This window comes from Mobula birostris, chromosome 16 (genome assembly GCF_030028105.1).
Source record: "Mobula birostris isolate sMobBir1 chromosome 16, sMobBir1.hap1, whole genome shotgun sequence".
Classification (NCBI taxonomy): domain Eukaryota; kingdom Metazoa; phylum Chordata; class Chondrichthyes; order Myliobatiformes; family Myliobatidae; genus Mobula; species Mobula birostris.
Window position 1 is genome coordinate 59224491 of NC_092385.1, and position 15570 is coordinate 59240060.

Here is a 15570-nt window from a genome sequence, read left to right on the forward strand (position 1 = left end):
CATCTGTGACTTAACTATCATTTGTAGCCTCCTGTCAATGTCTCCTTGAAATCTGTCACAGGGTACTATATCTCCAAAACTTGTACCATCAAGGAATTTGGAATGGTGGCCTGTGTATCCATGTAAAAAGAACATAGACCATGGAACAGTATAACACAGGAACAGACTCATGATGTTGTGCTGAGCTAATTACATTAGTACTCAAGTGTCCTTATGTCTACACTATGTCCATATGCTTCCATTTCCTGCACATTCATGTGCCTAAGAACCTCTTTAATGGGTCTATCACATGTGACTCCACCACCATCCATAGTAGCACATTCCAGGAATCCACTAGTCTCTGTGTAAAAAAACTTGCCCCGCATATTTTTTGAACTTACCCTCTCCCCCCCCCCCCACCTTAAATGGATGTTTTCTAATAGTAAACATTTTATCCTCGGGAATAAAGATACTGACTGTCTACTCAGTCTATGCCTCTCATAATCTTATATACCTCTATCAGATTTCCCCTCAGCCTCTGCCATTCCAAAGAAAACAACCCTAGTTTGTCTCATGAACTCAGTTCCATGACTAATAAAGACAAGCCTGCCATCTGCCTTCTTTACCACCCTATCAACCTGAGTAGCCACTTTCAGGGAGCTATGGACTGGGACCCCAAGATCCCTCTGCACATCCTGCCATTAACGGTGTACTGTATCTTTATATTTGATCTTCCAAAGTGCAACACCTCACACAAGGACAGATTAAACTTCATTTGCCATTTCTCCACACACATCAGCGGTTCATCTCTATTCTCGTCTACCCTTTGGAAGTCTTCTACACTATCCCCAACAACACCAATCTTTGTATCATCTGTAAATTTATTAATCCACCCAATAGAACAAAGAAATAGAATAGAATCAATGAAAATCTACAAGCAAACAATATGCAAAAGAAGATATGCTGTGTAAATACAAAAATAAATAAATACATAAATGAATAAATGAATGAATGAATGAATGAGCAAATAAATAATCTTGTAGAGTCCTTGAAAGTAAGTCCATAGGTTGTGGAATCAGTTTAGTGTTGAAGTGGGTGAAATTATCCACACTGGTTCAGGAACCTGATGGTTGAAGGATAGTAAATGTTCCTGACCTGGTGATGTGGGACTAAGGCTCCTCTACTTCTTTTCTGATGGCAGCAGTGAGAAGGGAGCATGGCTTAGATGGTGGGAATCCTTGATGATGGATGCTGCTTTATTGTGGCAGTGCTCTTTGAAGATATGCTAATAGAGGGGAGGGCTTTTCCTGTAATGGATTGTGCTATAGGCTTCTCTGTTCTAGGTGCATCCATACTGGGTCGTGATGCAACTCTCAACTGTGCATCTATAGAAGTTTGTCAAAGATTTAAGTGACACAACCTGCAGTCACAACCTACATCCAGAATAAGTCTCATCCACCCTTTATCTTCTATGGGTAAACCAATTCTGAATACAAACGACCAATTAACTTAAAATCCCAAATATCTTAATCCTCTGATGAGACTCCGAAAGGGGAACCTTTTCAAATTCATGTACATGCTATCCATAGTTCTACCTTCATCAAGCACCCTTGCCACCTCCTCAAAATCTCAATCAAGATAGTGGGACATGACAGCACAAAGCCATGCTGACTGCCCCTAATTATGTCATGTTTTTCTAAATGCTCATATATCCTATTCCTAGTAACTCCAGTTACTTTCCTACCACTGATTAAGACTCACTGCTCTATAGTTTCCAGGATTATCCCCATTTCCCTCCTTGAATAATGGAACAACATTAACTACTCACGAGTTCTTCGGGACCTCTTCTGTGGCTAGGTAGGACATGAAGATATTAGTCAAGGGCCAATCATTCCTTGTCTCTCTTAATAATCTAGAGTATATCCCATCAGGCCCTGGGTACTAAGCCACCTTTAATTGTCTTAAGAGACGCATTCCTTCTCTTTCTTTATCTCCAAATTCCCTAGCAAATTAGCACACTCCACACTGAACTCCCTATCCTCCATGTCCTTCTCCTAGGTAAATACTGATGCAAAGTAATTGTCTTTGCTGTTGATGTATGTATCGGATGCCCTAGGATTTTCTTTAACTCTACTTTTATGGTTCCTCCTGGGTCCCCTAATTCCCTTCTTGAGGTATATACTTGAATGCTCTGTTTGACTTTAGCTTCCCAAGATTTTTGCTACGTACACTTCCTTTTCCTTCTTGACTAAATTCACCGTCTCTCTTAACATCTGAAGTTCAAGGATCTCAGTTCCTTAACTGTTCTCCCACTGAAAGGTCAGTCATGTGGCCAAACTCATTATCCAACACAAATTCATTTCGGCAAGCAAGGTCACCATAAAAGCAACAACAGAAGGACAAAAAAGTCCCCAGGCAGGTTTGCAATAGTGACAGAGCTGTGGGGGAGGGATGACAACTTGTTTATCTTTAGAAGAATTATCTGCCTGGAGCAAGCAGTCAGTTCCAGTTGTTTTGAGTTAATGAAAGACTACAAAAATAGCTTTGTTATTGATACATAGGAAGATTACGCCGTATCTAGAGGAATTATTTAATCTAATCATGCACTTTCATTAAAGATTGTCACAGAGAAGTCCAGTGATTAATGACTGCACATCTGATGTTGTGATAACACAGACATAATTGCTTACCTCTATGCTGGTCAAGCCTGTAAGTCTTGAGACTATGACTCCCTCAGCTAAACTGCAGCAAATTCAGGAGCTGCACTAGCTGCTGATTGCAGCATTGAGTGCAGAGGAATGTCATAGTCAAGGGAGCAGCAGCATATGGTAATCCTTGATCTTAGCAATTCATTACTGCCCCAACAACATGATACAAGCAACTGTGTTATACAGAACAGTAGCCAAAATATTTGCATTCACCATAAATATAATTAAGACTGAAGTTCAGGGGACACTGCTAGCTATTTTCACTGTTTACTTAAAAAGCATATGACAATGAGCTATGTCTATGTCATAACTTAAAAAACAGAACCAATGAAGAAAGCTGTCTATTCTGTCGAAACATTACCTCAGAGTTGAGGAATTAGTTATAGCAGTTTAACTTGGGTGTTCAAAACAACAACTCAATGTCAGCAAGACCAAAGAGACTTCAGGAGGAGGAAACTGGAGGTCCATAAACCAGTCCTCACTGGGGGTGGGGAGGATCAGCAACTTTAAATTCCTAGGTGTTATTATTTCAAAGACCCTGTCCTGGGCCCAGCATATAAGTACAATTGCGAAGAAAGCACAACAGCGCCTCTACTTCCTTAGACATTTGTGAAGATTCAGCATGACATCTAAAACTTTGACAAACTTATGTAGCTGTGTGGTGAACATATTGACTGGCTGCATCACAGGCTGGTATGGAAACACCAATGCCTTTGAATGGAAAAACCTACAAAAGGTAGTGGATACGGTCCAGTCCATCACTGGTAAAGCCCTCCCCACCATTGAGCACATCTAGACAGAGTGTTGCCACAGGAAAGCAGCATCCATCATCAGGGACCACAACCATACGGGTCATGCTCTCTTCTTGCTGCTGCCTTCATGAAGAAGGTACAGGAGCCTCAGAACTCACACCACCAGGCTGAGGAAGTTATTACCTTTCAACCATCTGGCTCTTGAACCAGAGGGGATAACTTCATTCAATTTCACTTGCCCCATTACTGAAGTGTTCCCACACCTATGGACTCAAAGACTCTTTATCTTATGTTCTTGATATTTATAGCTTATTTATTGTTATTATTTCCTGTTTTTTCTTTGTTTTTGCGTAGTTTGTTGTCTTTTGCGCAGTGATTGTCTGCCCTGCTGGGTACGGTCTTTGATTGATTCTATTATGGTTATTGGATTTGTTGAGTATGCCGGTAAGAAAACAAATCTCAGGGTTGTATGTGGTGACATATATGTACTTTGATAATTTACTTTGAGCTCTGAAATGAATGTTTGAGTTAGAATGTTCTGACTTAACAAAAGAACACTACAGAGATACTGCATACAATGCACCTCCCATCTTCCCAATGGCTTAGGATAACTGTTATAGTTGAAAATCTAGTGATAAGAATGACCTCCATCTCTACATCTCCATGCCATTATTGTAGATATAGTTAAACAGAGGGTGGCGGGTTGGAGATAAGTTTCTACCAAAGGAGGTATAAAGCACTCTTTCCCTCCACTAGTCTGCAGCTCATCCTTGGATAAGGTGTAGCACCTACTTAGGCCCCCTATCAGGGTCACGTGAAGCCATGGGAGCAGCTGGTGCATATCTTGTCCTGGTTATGTGACCACTGATTCAAGGCAGACAATCTCTGAAGAGCAATGTTCCCTCTAACTTTTAGTAGTCAATGTGCACAAACATCTTATGTTGTGCAAATTTTTTCCTGTGACAAAAGTATGTGCGCACTGAATGCACACATGGCACAGTTTATGTAGGTTTACAAAATATTTGACATAAATCTGCACAGAATAACAACAAAATAACATACATATTGAAGTCACTCAGTTATTTTCCCTCTCTCCTGTCTTTGGCATTTTCCCATTCTTTGTAAACTCTACCTAGACTAATAGAACTCCCATCCAATTGATAGCTTCTGATTCCCATTAACATATCCAAATGACATTCACCTAAACAGTTTCTCAGCTTGTTTTTGAGTTGATTCATTAGGCTAAAACCTCACTTACAGTCCACATGAGGCGCAAGAAAGGTTCCCCCAATGTCCATCAACTGTGCAAGGTTGCAAAACTGTTCATTTTGAAGTACAAATGCCACCATTTGAGCATTGTTTTATTTATAAAAACAACTCACTAGTTAACAGAAACATTTAGCTAAAAGATTATTTTCAGTAAGTATATTTATTAATCACTTCATTATTTTAGGTAACTAACCTTTTGTGCGCACATTAGTTTCCTTTGTGTGCTGGTTGAAAAACGTGTGCACACACGCGCACAGCTTAGCGGGAACATAGCTGAAGAGTATTGATAATGGCTAGGGTCACCCATCTTGTAAAGATACTGCCCAGAAGAAAGCAATGACAAACCACTTGTGCAGAAAAATTTGACAAGAACAATCACAGTCATGGAGACCATAATTGCCCATGTCATACGCCATGACACTTAAAGATGACGATGGTTAAACAAAATTGCATCACTAATTCATTAAATCCAAGGAAAGGCTCCTTGGGATGGGTTTCCCTGAATACTGAGTACTTATAACACCGAAAGAATAAGAAGAATAAATTATCGAGTAACCAACAAAGATAAAACTCCACAACACTCATCATTTTTTATATTTACCGGAGAACTCAAGTTACCCTTGCAACAGTTCATCTCCTTGCTGACAGTAAATTCCTATATGCCTCTAGTACTTATATACATATACTACATTGTGATCTCCATAACGTCTCTGTATTCAAATACTTGCAACAACACAGGTTACCCTGTAATACTCTATTTTTCTGAAAGCTCCTTCATCAGTCCACCTGCATAATTTACTGAAGTGGTTACAGTGGAATAGACTGAAGAGATGATTTAATGAATATTAATGGTAAATGAAACACACAAATTATTCAATGACAGTAACTAATTATGTATTTTCTCTTAGTGACAACCTTCAAATTTAGTTTGATGACAGTTATTATGGTGTAGAGCTCCCTCCCACCTCATTCCACCATGCCCTGACACCCAATCCTTGCCACTTCAGCCAAGTTGGTGAAAAACTACTTAAGTTGTTGGACTACATATGTCTGTAGTGGACAGCCATAAGCAGTCCAGAAACAGAGAGGACCAGCTTCTGTCTACAATGTCTCAGATTGGGGTTCTGCTGGCATGAGCTACATGTGAGAGTAATACTTGAAAAAAATTACAAGGCAGTAAAAGTCACTCTGCTACCTACTTAGTTCCATCCCATCATGAACCAGAACAGATATTGGAACTCTTGAATGACCTTACCTTTTCCAAAGTCTTATCTGAAGGACAGTACATGGATTATCAACATGTGTTTGAAGGGGTAAAAAAGAGATCTATGAGGGAGAGTTAAGAATGGGATGGGGGTGGGTAGGTGGGGTCATAATCTTAAGATAAGATCTAGGTCAGTTAAAACTGTAACCAGTATACAGCTCTTCATGCAAAGGTCAGTGGAAATATAGAATGGATTTTCTCAAAAGGTTACGGAGAATAGGTCAACTGAAAATTTCAAAACTGGCAACGATACAGTTTTCAGAAAATGCTGAAAGCATTCAACAAATAAAGCTACATTCAAATGGTCCCTGACCTGGAACGTTGATTCAGTTTCTCTCCCCTCTGATGCCAAGGGCTTTCAGTGTTTTCTGCTTTTGTTTTGGATTTCCAGCATCTGTAGGTTTTTTCTGAACTGATATAATTTTGTTAGCTATGGGTACTTAGGAACATGAAGCCAAGGTAAGTAAATAGGGTTAAGAAATAGATCAACTAATATAAAGGCAGAGGAAATGATAATGGTAACATAATGGTAATACTGAATGAGATTTCTATCCTTATGTTTCAAATTTTTTTCATTCATTCTCATATGTCAGGTCCTGGCATAGGGTTAGCACCTAAACCTTCTGAATACACACAAGTTAGGCAAAGTTTCACCGTGTCTCTATGATCTCACCGAGAAGAATATTGATTGCAGCCTTCTGTTTAATGCAATTGGATGAAAAAAAAACTTGTGAAGGCAGTAAAATACACCAAGTGATGAGATACTGAGTGTACAGATCAGGCAGATTAATAAGATCTGCAGCTCACTGCTGATTTAGCTAATCTCTGCAATGACAGCCTGTGGATACTGCAATCAGCATGGTTCTCAGGCATGGCTCCTACTCTTAATCAATGACCAATAACCCTGCTGGGACTGCACATATTGTTACTGATTGAGGGCAGATCAGACCTGGCTGTGAGACCTCAACCTCATAATGTTATTTTCATGCTTAGATTAATATATAAATACTGGCAGCTGAACAATACCCTGAAGAATGGCAGATGTTCATTGAGCCATATTTAACGATAGTCAGCAATTTTATGCCATAGAAAGGAAAACATTTTTCGACTATTTATTCATATACAGTGCATGCTATCTTGAATCAGAAATTGAATTATAATACTGTACATGATTTTGTATACAAAAGAATATCAACATAATAAAGATGAAACTGGAAATCACTATTGCAAATAATCTTTATCACCCCTCTTGCTGATACTGACCTTACCAAAAATCATGAAGTCATACAAATTTTGTGACACGGAAGAACACGGTCAATAATGTCCAAACTGACTGAAATTGTTTTTTCTTCAATCCACTTCCCACCACCACTTTATTCAAAGATTTATAGGTTATCTTTCTACAGGAGGCTATCCAATACTTTAAAATGCCTTGAGAAACTGTCTCTATCACCCTTTCAGTGGATTGTCTCCCCCAGTTTCTGTCTAATTATCCCCATCAATTGCTTTAAACTTACACCCCCTAGCTTTTGTTCTTTGCTAAGAGACACAGATCACCTCTATTCACCTTAATTAAGCCTCTCATAATCAGATACATTTCAATCAAGTTTCACTTCTGTCACTTTTGTTCCAAAGAAAACAACTCTCGCCTAACCAGACTCTTAAAGTATTATGTATTCTTTCAAATATCTAACCAGGTACAGTCCTTTCTTTATATCAAATTTAGACAGAGGTGGGTAACTCTTTGATTTACACACTTTCCATCTAACAGAATTAGCATAATTATTCAGTACAGGTGAACTCAGATACACAAGTCAGAATTAATCTGTATACAAACATCGGCAATCATCATGGGAATATAAAAAGGTACATTAGCCAGGAATTAAAAAGAAGTACATGTGATCATCTCCTAACATATCAAGACAACTAGATACATGTTCAGAGAAAAAAAACTGGGTGGTGGGAATCATTTCAATGGCGCTGCATTACAGTGGAGGCAAACAAAAGTCACAAAATGATGAACTCAATTCTAGTTACTCTAATTCAAAATGGGTATTGACATACATTGGAAAAGCTTAAGGAGACAGCCATACAGAAATTCTAAAGAAGGACTCAGACTTATAAACATAGCTTCTTTGTAGAAAAGTTAGCAAAGTATCAAACATAAATATTTTGAATCCTGAAATTAGATTAGTGGAGAAAAAGATAAAAGATAAACACAATTTGTGAGAGTACGCAATATAATGGGCGTATAAGTGAGGGTATCAACATTGTTTTTGAAACACAAAGATGGATAAACAAAGTTGAACACAAAGTTCTGATGAAGGTTCCCGATCCAAAAAGAAAACTTTTATTCCTCTCCATAGATGCTGCCTGACCTGCTAAATTCCTTCAGCATTTTGTGTATGTTATGACAGATTATTGCCTGAATGGTAATAGCTTGGGCAAGCTGTTGGTGCAACGAAATCAGAGTCTCCTGGTACATCAGCTGCAGTAAGTAATTAGGAAGGCAAATAGTATGTTGTCAGAATCAGGTTTAATATCACTGGCATATCTCGTGAAATGTGTTGCTCTGCATCAGCATTACTTTGCAATGCATAGTAATAAAAACTATAAATTACATTAAGAAGTATATTGGTGGCAACCGTTAGTCTTGGGAGACCATGGATCTGCGCCTGGAAAGTCTTGCTTCAAACTGTGTTAGAGCAGCGTCTGTTGTGGCTGTAGACTCCAACATGGGAGTGATAGCCTTGGCTGCAGCGACTGCACTTGAAAGCACTGTCCTCCAGTGTTGTCTTGGTGCTGTTTTTCTGACGAGTGCGCTTTTCCTCAGCCTCTCTTCTCCTCTTTTCAGACCTCTGCGTAGTTCCAGCCTCCAGTGAGAGCGATCGCTTGCGATGTCCTCCCACCTCTCGATGTTCATTTTCAGTGACTTCATGTCTCTCTTGCAAACATCTTTGAAACGAAGATGGGGCCGCCCTTGTGCTCTCTTGCCAGAGGCCAGTTCCCCGTACAGCAGGTCTTTTGGGATCCTCCCGTCTGACATGCGGTGTACGTGGCCCAGCCAGCGGAGACGGCGTTGTTGGAGCAGGGTGAAGAGGCTGGGTATCTGGGTGCGGGCCAGGACCTCATTGTTGGTGACTCGGTCAGTCCACATGATGTCCAGGATGCATCTCAGGCTGCGAAGGTGGAAGGCGTTGAGACGCCACTCTTGTCTATAGTAGAGGCTCCAGGTCTCGCTGCCGTAAAGCAGTGTGCTGAGGATGCAGACCCTGTAGACTGCAACTTTGGTGTGCGTCGTCAGCTTTCTGTTCTCCCAGACTCTCTTTGTCAGCCTCTGCAGAGATGGCCTGTTCAAAATCCTCGCCAGGATTGGTTGTCCCCCGAGGCTCCTCAGGGTAGTTGAGTCATTCCACACAGACATGAAGGGCGTCGTTCAGTTCAACGGCTCTTCTTCAGAGGCCTTCAACATCCGCAGCAGTGTGAAGCAGGGCTGTGTGCTTGCCCCCACCCTGTTTGGCATCTTCTTCGCAGTCATGCTGAAGCACGCCTTTGGAACATCAACTGATGGTGTCTACCTCCACACCAGATCGGACGGGAGGCTGTTCAGTCTGTCCCGGCTGAGGGCAAAAGTCAAGGTTCATGAAGTACTCATCAGGGACATGCTGTTTGCAGACGATGCGACACTGGCAACACACTCTGAAGAGCAACCGCAATGCCTCATGGACAGCTTCTCAAGAGCCTGCCAGGGCTTCAGCTTGACCATCAGCCTGAAGAAAACCAACGTGTTGGGCCAAGGCGTTGAGCACTCCCCGCCCCCCCGTCATTACCATCAACAACTACGAGCTGGAGATAGTTCACGAGTTTATATACCTTGGCTCCACCATCATGGACAGTCTCTCCCTAGACCCTGAGATCAATAGACGGATCGGACAAGCAACCTCAACATTCGCCAAGAAGTATATATATCAAATAAATTAAATAAAAAGTGCAAAAAGAGGCAGAGCTTAGGAGGGTTAATGGCTCCTTTGCTTGCATCTTCAGAAGCAGCTCTATTTCCATCTTTAATATCTCTATTTTTCCCTTTCAGGGTTCTTTTGAAGACCCTGACCTGGAGTTACATGTTGACTACAGTTCTTTGCGAGAATGGGACCCGCTCTCGGGGTTTCACAACTGGCTGTTGTTCGGCACGCCAAGGGCTCGGCCTAAGAGCTCCGCTCACCTTCAGGGGACTGAGTTTCCGTGGCTCTGGAGATGGGGGTTTGGAGGTCAGTGTCAGAAGACTGATGTGTCATGGGAGATGGAAGAGTGCCTAGATTGTGTGCCTGGAGTCCTGAGATCTTTGGGCATAGAGCTCAGAAAAAGCAACGCAACGGACTTTTAACATTGTAAACCAGCGAGGTGTTTGTTATGTCTCCCCTCTCACTGTGAAACAGAGATACCCCTTTCTCCCTTATTATAGAGAGAGAGAGCCTGTGGTATGTTGAATACCGGGTGAACAAGTGGTCTTTGGGGTAACTGCAAGTCAGTATCTTTGCTGTTGCTTTGCTCATGCTTCAGTGCTCGGTGGTGAGTGCCGATGCTTTTTTTTGCCAGTAGGGGGAGGGAGGATTTTTGCTTACTGCTGCTTACGCATGGGAGGGAGGGGAGCTTGGGTGGGGGGACCTTGGGGTTCTAACATTTAACTGTCATTCATTCTTTGGGGGCACTCCTCTATTTTTGTGGATGGTTGCCAAGAAAAAGCATTTCAGGATGTATATTGTATACATTTCTTTGACATTAAATGTACCTTTGAAACCTTTGAAGAGAGGGAAAAATACTGAAGTAGTGTTCATGGTTTCATTGTCTATTCAGAAATCTGATGGCGGAAGGGAAGAAGCTGTTCCTAAAATGTTGAGTGTGCGTCTTCAGGTTCCTGTACCTCTTACTTGATGGTAGCAATGAGAAGAGGGAATGTCCTGGGTGATGGAAATCCTTAAGGATTAGTGCCACCTTCTTGAGACATCGCCTTTTGAAGGTGTCCTAGATATTGGGAAGGCTACTAACAATGATGGAGTTGGCTGAGTTTACAACTTTCTGCAGCTTTTTCTGATCCTGTGCAGTGGCCATACCAGTTGTGATGCAATCAGTTACAATGCTCTCCATGGTACATCTGTAGAAATTTGCGAGCGTCTTCGGTGACATACCAATTCTCCTCAAATTCCTAATAAGTATAGCTGCTTCGTGCTTTCTTTATAATTGCATCAATATCTTGGGCCCAGGATAGATCCTCAGAGATGATAACACCCAGAAACTTGAAATTACTCGCCCTTTCCACTTCTGATCCCTCACTGAGGACTAGTGTGCGTTCCCTCGACAAATCCTTCCTGAAGCCCACAGTCAATTCCTTGGTCTTACTGACATTGAGCGCAAGGATGTTGTTGCAACGCCACTCAACCACTTGATCTATCTCACTCCGGTACGCCTCCTTGTCACCATTTTCAATTCTGCCAACAATAATTGTGTCATTGGCATTTGAGCTGTGCCTAGCCACATGGGTGTAGACAGAGTAGGGCAGTGGGCTAAGGAAACATCCCTGTGGTGTGCCACTGTTGACCGCGGTTTCCTGGTGAGGATCCAGTTGCAAATCCATCATTAAAAGAGGATTCAATACAAGGAGTCCTGCTGCAACTCCACAGGGCCATGGTGAGACCTCTTGAGGTTTCTGTGCAGTTTGGCCTGCTTGTTCTTGCTGTGGTAAGAGTACAAAAAATGTCATCTAAATCAATGAAAATGGTGACAGGGTGGGCAGAGAGAGTGCTGATAAAGTTGTCTTCATTGGAGTTTAGAAGAATGAGAGAGGATCTCAAATAAACCTGCAAAGTTTTAACAGGTCTATATGACATCCTTAGTGGCTGTGGAGTACAGAACCAGGATCACAATCTCAGGTATAAGTTTTACAATTTAGAACCAAGGTCAGGAGAAACCTCTTCATCCAGAGGAAAGTGAACCTGTGGAGTTTTTTTTAGGAGAATCAGCACGATTGCAGATCCTTCCAATCTAATGAGCTTGCACTGCCCCGTTTCACCCCTGTGATTAACCTGTTGCCCAATACATCTTTGGAATGTGGGATGAAGCAGGAGTACCTGAAGGAAATCCTTGTGGTCATGGGAAGCATGTACAAACTCCTTACAGACAGTGGTGGAAATTGAACTCAGGTCACTGGTGATATAGTAGTGTTATGCTAACCACTATGCTACTGTGCTGCCTAGTTCTTCACCGCAGAAAACAGTTACATATATTCAAGGAGGAGAGAAGCTTTTTTAAAAATATTATTGAGATCAAGGGATATGGGACAAAGTGGAGATACTGAAATGGATAATAAGCCATGATCATATTGAATGATGGTGTAGGCCTGAAGAGCTGAATGTCCTCTTTGTCTATAGTACAACATTTAATCTTGAGGCCTTAAACTGGGAACTCATAGAAGCCCTCATAAACTCTCTACCTGCCACATATCAGTTACCACATGTCCCAACTACTGAAGGGTCTGCGGTTCCTAAACTGGCCTCAACAGCAACCTCAGAATCCAGGAAAACAGAGAGGAAATAAGTCATTCTCAGTCCTGAGGGACTGCCTAAAAAGGCTTTCTCACAATAAGAGCGGGAGATCTAGGTTATGAAACTTCCATTATAAGGAACTGCAGGCTCATTTGCTAAGGTATTTATAAACATTTGCAAGATTCTCATTGCTGTTCACATTAACTGAGCCATTCACTGAATCAAATCTTCAGCTATCAGATGTTTCATAACACCTCATCAGTAATGTTACCAAAGCCCTGTCAGTGCTGCTTACAGGAGACTGAAAAGCTCACGGTAATTTTCATCTCCTTTTCCATCTGACACCAAACTGTCCAGCTTGTCGATGAGTTCTGCTTCCACCTGGAATAAAAAAATGTTAGCAAGTAAGCAACAGGCAATATTTCCAGAAATATGAAAGTATATGTTTGTTACTTCTCAATATTTTAGAACTTAAAACATAGACCACAGCCCTTCAGCCTACGATATGCCAACATTTTAACCTACTTTAAGATCAATCTAACCCTTCCCTCCTACATAACTCTTCATATTTCTATCATGCATGTGCCTACCTAAGAGCTTATTAAATGTCCCTAATGCAGAGTATCTGCCTCTACCACCACTCCTAAAATCCTCTGGCCTACACACCAGGTGTGGAGGTCTCCCATCAAACTCGCACTGTACTCAGCAACTGGTCTTGCACTTTAATATTGATGTCTGAAAGAAAGGTACAACAAGTTTGGGATGCAGAAAGGATAAAATGGAGGAACGAGCAAGTGAACAGGAGGTACTTTTGAAGTTCAGAAAAAACAGTAAACACGCAATGTCCCGCAGATAACGATGTGATAATAACCAGATAATGGTTTAAAAAAAACTGGTGAACTCAGAGTAATGTTAATTGCTCTGGTTTATAATGATTGCTAGGTTGGTCTATGCCAATTTCCTGGGTGCTTCCTCCTACAAATCACCCTGCAGATCAGCTGGGTACATGGAATAACATCATTTATGATGCAAAGTTTGTTCAGGTTCTGTAGGATAGGATGGACTTCTGACCTCACAACCTACCTCGTAGTGGTTTTGCACCTTACTGTCTATTTTCACTGAACTTTCTCTGTAACTAACACTTTATTTTGCACTCTATTATTGTTTTCTCTTGTACTACCTCAATGCACAGTTGCAATGAGATGATCTGTATGGATGGCATGTAAGACAATGTTATACATTAGACGTCGCCAACCAGTCGATCTTTGAGACTTTCCCAGTAGATCCCGAAAAAAAAGAAAAATAAATACACAAATACTGTTGTAATGTGAGCATTATAAAAATAAGTAATACTAATTAGGATAATGATAATATAGCAATACTTCCGCTACTGAATGCTGCTTATAAAGAGAGATTGTTTCTGGGTTGCGAGGTTTTAGTTCCGTTCTTTCTGCCCAGTGCGCATGTGTGTAGCTCCCCAGCCATGCACCGCAGCAGAAAAGACCGGAAGTGAAACCCCGCGACTGGGAAATATTATCATAATTTTTATAATGCTCACATTACAACACCTTTAATTCTATGTTTCATTATTTAATTTTATTTCAAACACGAAAAATAAATGAATAAAAATTGACTGCTGCACTCAGTGTGATGACTGGGGCTGAATACTTTCTGCTAGTTCCCTGAAATTTGGCTCATAACTACGGACAGCCAGTTTGAGACAGTCTGTGAGGTGTCTGTCAGTAAGTAGGGTTGCCAACTGTCCCGTATTAGCCGGGACATCCCATATATTGGGCTAAATTGGTTTGTCCCATACGGGATCGCCCTTGTCCAGTATCTCCCCAGCTAAGGTAGAGCGTTCTTTTGAAACCGTTCGTAAGCTGAAATGGCATAAAGCGCAGAAGCAATTACCATTAATTTATATGGGAAAAATTTTTGAGCGTTCCCAGACCCAAAAAAAACCTACCAAATAACACATAAAACCTAAAATAACACTAACATATAGTAAAAGCAGGAATGATATGATAAATATACAGCCTATATAAAGTAGAAATAATGTATGTACAAAGTAGTTTCACTTAACAGCATCGGGAAGATTAAGCCAAAACCGATTTGTAGAAAAAAATTGGCACGTATGCGCATGCGTACACAGGTGCCCGCGCAAGGTTTCATGGTAGTCTTTCTCTTTCTCAGGGTAAACACAAGTGTCCTGTACTTGACTGCTACCTTTGTCCCTTATTTGGGAGTGAGAAAGTTGGCAACCCTATCTGTAAGACAGCTCCTGTACTTAGATTTCATAATTTTCATCTGTTGCAGCACAGCACTCTCGCAAATCTCCTGACAGACTGAATATTTGAATGGACTGTTCCCTTTGTTAGACTGAATGTTGAATCTGCCACGTTTTTCAGGTGTCTTGTATTGGTAAACTGTTACTGAGACATTAGTATAAGTTTCAGAGGTACGCAAGATAATAACACCACTGTTTTTTGTTTCCCGGTTCTTTTACATTTGGGGAATGTTGGAATTTAAAGGGGGAGAAGTGTTGTAATGTGAGCATTATAAAGATAAGTTAATACCAATTCAGATAATGGTAATATAGCAATACTCCCACTACAGAAAGCTGTTTGTAAACAGAGGTTGTTTCTGGGGTTGCGGGGTTTTATTTCCGGTCTTTTCTGCGCACATGTGTATAAGTCCCTCCGCCGCATTGGTTTTGCCGTCCCAGATAAAGTTGTTCCTTTGGACATGAAGTTGTCGAGTGGTCCTTTTTCAAAGTAGAAGTTACTACAAAAGGTATGAAGTATTGTAATATTCTTAAAGAAATACAGCTATGGCCTGTTTGATATGCTAGTTATAGTGTTTTCTTGGTTGAATTAATTTGAAAGTTTGACAAAAGCATTTTATATAATTCAAATACAATTAGCCCAAATAAAAGGCCTCAAGTTGGAAGTACAATCTGAGTTGTTTTTTCTGTAAATGATTTAGTGGGTTGATCTTGCTTTTCACTAAGGCCGAGGTAGGGAACCTTGGGTTTAAAAAGGTTGGCGACCACTATTTTA

General features: G+C 41.0%; 1 protein-coding gene across 1 annotated transcript in view; it reads right to left on the bottom strand.

The window, feature by feature from the left end:
* dock3 (dedicator of cytokinesis 3) overlaps positions 1–15570 on the bottom strand; it is a 946041-nt gene that overhangs the window by 122755 nt on the left and 807716 nt on the right. Inside the window, exon 33 of the mRNA XM_072280136.1 lies at positions 12807–12892. Coding sequence (XP_072136237.1) covers positions 12807–12892 — 86 coding nt within the window. The remainder of the gene's footprint in view (positions 1–12806; positions 12893–15570) is intronic.